Source organism: Lactuca sativa, chromosome 9, assembly GCF_002870075.4.
Source record: "Lactuca sativa cultivar Salinas chromosome 9, Lsat_Salinas_v11, whole genome shotgun sequence".
NCBI lineage: Eukaryota > Viridiplantae > Streptophyta > Magnoliopsida > Asterales > Asteraceae > Lactuca > Lactuca sativa.
Window position 1 is genome coordinate 112,750,534 of NC_056631.2, and position 6,639 is coordinate 112,757,172.

General features: G+C 34.5%; 1 protein-coding gene across 1 annotated transcript; it reads left to right on the plus strand.

The window, feature by feature from the left end:
- Positions 1-414: 414 nt before the first annotated feature.
- On the plus strand, positions 415-2,983 carry LOC122196118 (coatomer subunit beta'-2). The gene is made up of 11 exons (XM_042898445.1): positions 415-559; positions 679-808; positions 896-953; positions 1,266-1,397; positions 1,478-1,626; positions 1,892-1,960; positions 2,058-2,222; positions 2,301-2,355; positions 2,436-2,624; positions 2,709-2,849; positions 2,918-2,983. Exons 1-11 carry the CDS (start codon positions 415-417, stop codon positions 2,981-2,983), a joined length of 1,299 nt encoding a protein of 432 aa, XP_042754379.1.
- The last annotated feature ends 3,656 nt before the right edge of the window (positions 2,984-6,639 follow it).

Consider the following 6,639-nt stretch of genomic DNA (forward strand, 5'->3'; position numbering starts at 1 on the left):
ACAACTCGGGCTTTCTCTGCATGAAAACCTCCAACTACATCCTCCACATGAAAAAAAACCCTAATTGACGGCCACGTTTTGACATCAGGTATCCTTGGGATGAAAGCCTTCTGTTGACATCATGGTCCTATTGGGATCTTCTGTTAGGGACGATTGCTCATATTTAGTTCATACATCCGCACTAACCAAACCATTAGCATCTCAAAAAAACCCTAATCTTCTGTTCGTTCATCTTGGCGGCTAGAGAGGGAATTGTTCAAGGTTTTTGTGTGGGTCTGTCAGATTTATGAGTCACCGTCTAGGGAAAAGGGGGAAGAGGACTTCGAGACAAGCTTTTCTCTAACCTAAGGTATCGATTCATATTATTTTCTTCTCCTTCTTTTCTGTTTTCCCCGCCAAGCACCATCTACCGCCATGGTTGGCAACCTAGACTGTTGGCGTGTTTCTATGTCGCCACCCTCCACAATTAGACAGTTGGAGGGTGAACGAATTTCTCCATCAGTTCGATTCTTGCATAGAAGTTGTAATCCAAAAACAAAAAGAACAGCTGTCTGTCAAGGTTAGTTACATTTATAAAAAGATTTTGTTTTTGACATTAAAAAAGGATTAAATTCTTTTTCTTTCCTACTTCATCTCACTTTCTCAGAAATGCAGCTTAGCAAAATGATGCTTTTGAAGTATTGGGAGTGACATTTGACTGTTTACACCAATCATTGAAATCATCTGGTTCTGGTTGTGGTGTTATTTTTGATATTAAAGAAAAGGAAAACAGTGGAATGGGAATGGGGGAATGGGAGTGTGAAAACGGGTAATTTTTTGGGAATATTTATAAAAGATTTCAAATGGTTCACATAAAAAATATATTTTTGATTCTATTTTTTTCTTTTCTCAACAGCCTGATTCTGAAGGTCATGGACATTGATGGAGAACTTGTCCCCCTCATTGAAGAAAAGGTAAGAGATTTCATCTTGATTGAAAAAAAATATAATGTGAGATTGTTTACATTACAGGTGGAATATTTAAAAAAAAATCAGTTGAAGATATGGCTTCTGGAACTTGTCCCCCTAATTATTATTTACAAATTGCCTCTTGTGTTACCAATGAATTGTCATATATCTCATATCTGACAATCTCTCTGATTTTACAAGAATCAGATGACCCTCTGATCACACTATAAAGGTAATCTCAATTAGAACATGCTTAATTGTCTACCAGTAACTGATATAGTGATAACCAACAATTTAAAAGTATCTTTTTAATTTTAGATTTGGAATCTTGGTTCACCTGATCCTAACTTCACACTGGATGCACATCTCAAGGGAGTGAATAGTGTGGATTACTTTACTGGTGGTGATAAACCTTATCTTATTACTGGATCAGATGATCACACTGCTAAGGTTTGTCCCCCCCCTTTTTTTGGCTATGTGTATAAATGTGTCTACAATTTGCATTTTATGTTATAAATAATTTGAAACAGGTATGGGATTATCAAACTAAAACCTGTGTCCAAACTCTAGAAGGTCACACACACAATGTTTCTACTGTATGTTTCCATCCTGAGCTTCCAATAATAATGACAGGTTCAGAAGATGCTACTGTTCGTATATGGCATTCAACCACTTACAGGTGAGCTCTTGTTTTTTTTACCTTTAATGGTGTGTTTGTTTTGTAGGTTCGGAAGGAATCGGAATGCTAGATTCCACTCCATGGTGTGTTTGGTTTCCAAACGGATGGAATTCTATTTTTGTTGGATTCCTTCAAATTCCATGTTTGATGGATGGAAGGAATTTAATTACTTTCTTCATTTCCTATCAAAAGACCAAAATACCCTCATTATACATATGTTAAAAATGTAAACTTTTTGACTTGATGCCACTCTTTTTTTATTCAGACTTGAGAACACCTTGAACTATGGACTTGAAAGGGTTTGGGCTATTGGATACATGAAAGATTCACGTCGGTAAGTTTGTATAACACTTTTTGTTTTTGGTTTTGTGGGTCTTGAATCTTGATGCTTCTTCATTCATCTGGATTTATTTTAATTACTGTTTTTACAGAATTGTTATTGGATATGATGAAGGAACCATAATGGTGAAAATTGGACATGAAGAGCCCGTAGCCAGCATGGACAATAGTGGAAAAATTATATGGGCTAAACATAATGAAATTCAAACTGTTAACATCAAGAGTGTGGGAGCTGATCATGAGGTTTGGACTTTAAAGCCCATACACATGTTATGTTATGTCAACAATGAAATGGGAAAAATAAAAATCTATTTTTATTCAGGTTTCTGATGGAGAGAGAGGCTGCCTTTAGTAGTTAAAGAACTGGGAACATGTGATTTTTATCCACAAGTGAGTTATGCTTGTTCCTACCTTCCTTTAAACTAAAAATAGTCAACCATATGGACTTTGACTTTTCTATTTTTCCATAGAGCTTGAAGCACAACCCAAATGGGAGGTTTGTTGTTGTCTGTGGTGATGGTGAGTACATCATATATACAGCTTTGGCATGGAGAAATAGATCATTTGGGTCTGCATTAGAGATTGTTTGGTCATCTGACGGTGAATATGTTGTTAGGGAAAGTACATCTAAGATCAAGATCTTCAACAAAAGTTTTCAGGTTCTCCCATAACATTCCAAAGGGTACATCCATCATTTACTAATCTACTCAAAGATTTATATTTCGGGTGTTTAATTTAACCAGGAAAAGAAAAGCATCCGGCCAACTTTTTCAGCTGAGAAAATATTCGGAGGATCTTTACTTGCAATGTGTTCAAATGATTTTATATGTTTCTATGATTGGGCTGAGTGTAGATTGATTCAACGAATTGATGTCAATGTCAAAGTAAACACTAGTTACACAGTGATGCATTACCCACTCTCATTCTTAACAAACTCCTTGCTGGTATCAAGGTATCATTTTTTTATAATTGTTTATACAATTATTTCATCAAATGTTTGTTTATTTGTTTCTTATAATTCTTCCAATGCATATTGTTGTGTAGGTCTGTGCCATTAAAGCCCCTGGTTTTGGAGAGAACCGAAAGTCAAACTTGCAGGATCTTGCAACTTTGACTGGAGGAGAGGTGGGTCTCATTTTTTTTTGTTTTTGTTTTTTCTTTTTGCATATTTTCAACTTCTTTGTTGTGTATACATTTTGATTTGAAATTTGTTTCTGTTTCCATAAATTTGTTGTAGGTCATAACTGATGAACATGGCATGAATCTTGATAAAATGGCACCAGAAATGCTAGGGACTTGCAAAAGGGTAGTATTGAAACCACATTGCTATTGTTAATTTTTAATTTAAATTATTTTTTGGTTATCAAGGTTCGTACTCTCTCTCTCTCTCCCTCTCTCTCTTTTTAAATTATGCAAATTGAAACCACATTGCTATTTTTAATTTTTAATTTAAATTATTTTTTCTCATTCCAGAGTCTACCCAGACTTGAGGGTATTATTAATAACCTCCCAAGTTCAAACCAGCATCTTGTGAAATCCATGCACACAAAGGTGATAGGGTGAAAGTTCATTACTAGGTCAGTTAGTAGATACATCTACATAGTTATTTCCTTTCTTTCCCTATCCCATCCCATCCCCCCTCTTCTCTGAGTTATTATCTCAGTTTTCTGTATCACTTAATGAATGATTGTATTTGTATGTATATCTTTGAACATTCTTTTAAGCTCTCATTTTGCAGGGGAAACTTACTAATGGAACTGTTTTAAATATTTGCATATGGTTTCAGGGGTTACTCAAGGAAAATGAAAATGGTAGCAAATACTCGGCATATGGAGGTGACTATGGAGATACACCAAATGACTTAAATTTCTGCTTAAATGGTCTCATATGGCCTGATCGGACTCCTCATCCTGCTCTAAATGGTGATTACTATAATTTTTTGCTTAGTATTTAGGTTTTTGTTTAGTTATTTCCAACAAAAATGTTTCCATGATGAATCTTTTGGTAGAGACATTGTACAAGAATTACTTCATTGAGCTAATTATGATGTGATCCTTTGTTTATTTGTTTTCAGAGGTCAAGTATCGCTATCAACCAATTAAAATTTCATTCACCAATGGTGTAATTAAGGTATCAATATCATCAATCTTACTTATTTGTCTATATCATTTTCATGAAAATGTTTATGTTGCGTATTATATATTCATATATCCAGTTGTGCTTTCTATATAGCAAATGTTAACCTTGGTCTTTGAGTTTTTTTCATAGATTACAAACACTAATTTCTTTCAAACAATAGAAGATCTAGAGTTTAATTTGGTGATTGAAGGTGATGTTGGTTCTTGAAACGAGACTCAAGATATCATATTTTGGCATGGCTAGAAGCTTTGGAGGAAACGAGAGTCAAGCAAAAGTAAACACACAGAGAGTTGTTGGCACATAGTAAGCTAGATGATGTAATTGTATATAAATGAGTTCATTTTTTATAACATGTACTCACTATTGGAATAATTATTTGTATTTGACATATTAGTGAAATGAATTATCTTTGTTATTTATGGTATTTTATTTTGTATTATGAAAATTTTTAATGTATTATTTAATTTGAAAATTAGTAAATCTATAAATAATATTTTTTTTAAACATTTAAAATTATGATACGCAAAAATGTGTGTCATCTTCATTTATGACATGGCCTTTCTTGACAGGGGCTTTCTTGATACGCATTGCGTGTCATTAACACGCGCGTCGTAACGTTACGACACGCGAATGCGTGTTGTCTTCCTTTACGACAGGGCCTTCCTTGATATGCATTGCGTGTCGTAAACGCGCGTCGTAATTACGCGTCGTAAATGAGCGTCATAAATGTGTGTCGTCTATAGATGACGTGCAAAAGCGTGTCGTCTCTCTTTATGACAGGGCCTTCCGTGATGCGCATTTGCGTGTCGTCTGAGCCTTTTACGACACGCAATGAGCGTCGTAAAAGGCTGTTTTTCTAGTAGTGCATGAGAGTGAGCTTTATTTATAGAGACTCATAAAGATAACAGATTTACAACTCTAAGAGTAGTCATGCAAGGCATACTGGACAATAGAGTGTTTTACAGAAAAGACAAAGTAATCTAAATAAAGATAGAGACCGCGGTGCTGAAGACTTCGGATGATGATTGATGAAGAGACTGCTTGACTGCGGTGACTTGGAGGCTACGGTGGCTGAAGTTCAAGAGGGTCACTTTTTTTTTGCTTCAACACATATGACTTAATGTCATAACCATTCAAACCTAACCCATATGTATTAATGCTATAAACCTAACCCATATGACTTAATGCCATAACCCTTAACCCCTGGCACATATGGCTTAATGACATTACCCTTAAACCCTAACCCATATGACTTAATGTAATAACCATTAAACCTTAACCCATATGATTTAATTCCATAACTCTTAAACCCTAACCCATATGACGTAATTCCATAACTCTTAAACCCTAACCCATATGATTTAATGCCATAACCCTTAAACCTTGGCCCATATAACTTAATGACATTACCTTTAAACCCTAATATGTATGACTTAATTCCATAACCCTAAACCCTAACACATATGTCTTAATACCTTAACCTAGAAACTCTAACCCATATGACTTAATTCCATAACCCTTTAACCCGAACCTATATGACTTAATTAATGCCATAACCCTTAAACCATTACCCATGTGACATAATGTCATTACCCGTAAACCCTAACTCATATGACTTAATGCTATAAACCTTTAAACATAACCCATATGTCTTAATGCCATAACCCTTAAACCTAGCCTCCATGACTTAATGTTATTACCTTTAAAACATGACCCTTATGACTTAATTCCATAACCCTTAAAACCTAACCCATATGACTTGATGTCATTACCATTAAACCCTAACCCGTATGACTTAATGTCATTACCTTAAACCCGAACCCATAAGAGTTAATGTCATTACCCTTAAACCCTAACCCATATAACTTAATGACATAACCTGTTAACCATAAACCATATGACTTAATTACATAATCCTTAAACCGTGGCCCATATGATTTAATGCCATTACCTTTAAACCCTAACCCATATGACTTAATTCCGTAACCCTAAAAATCTAACCCATATGACTTGTTTCCATAATCCTTAAACCCTGGCCTATATGAGTTAGTTCCATTACCCATGGATGAAATTTGGGTCACGGTTCATGTAGTAGTTTCTTATAGTGTCATGGTAAACCCATGGACGATAATTGTTCATGGGTCATGTGGTAGTTGCTTATAAGTCATGGGTTTTGGGCTGAATTTGGAATGTCCAAAAAATTACACAATGTAATTGAAACGACCATAAAAACAAACATTTTCATAATGGAAGAAAAACTTTAAAACATCATGGATTTTTAATCAAAATAAGTAAAACTTTTTTTAATTTCGTTAACAAAAAAATATACATATGGAAATTAAATAACAAAGAGTATAATGGTTATGTACAAAAAATGATTAAACTAAAGAATTACATGACCAAGTTTTTTTCATATGGAGTTACACACATAATAAAGGGTTATCAAAAAATGATTAAACAAAATAACACTATTTTCAACCCTTAATCGACATCATTGAATAATCGTGTTTAGAAACTCCTTCTTCTTGATGTTTC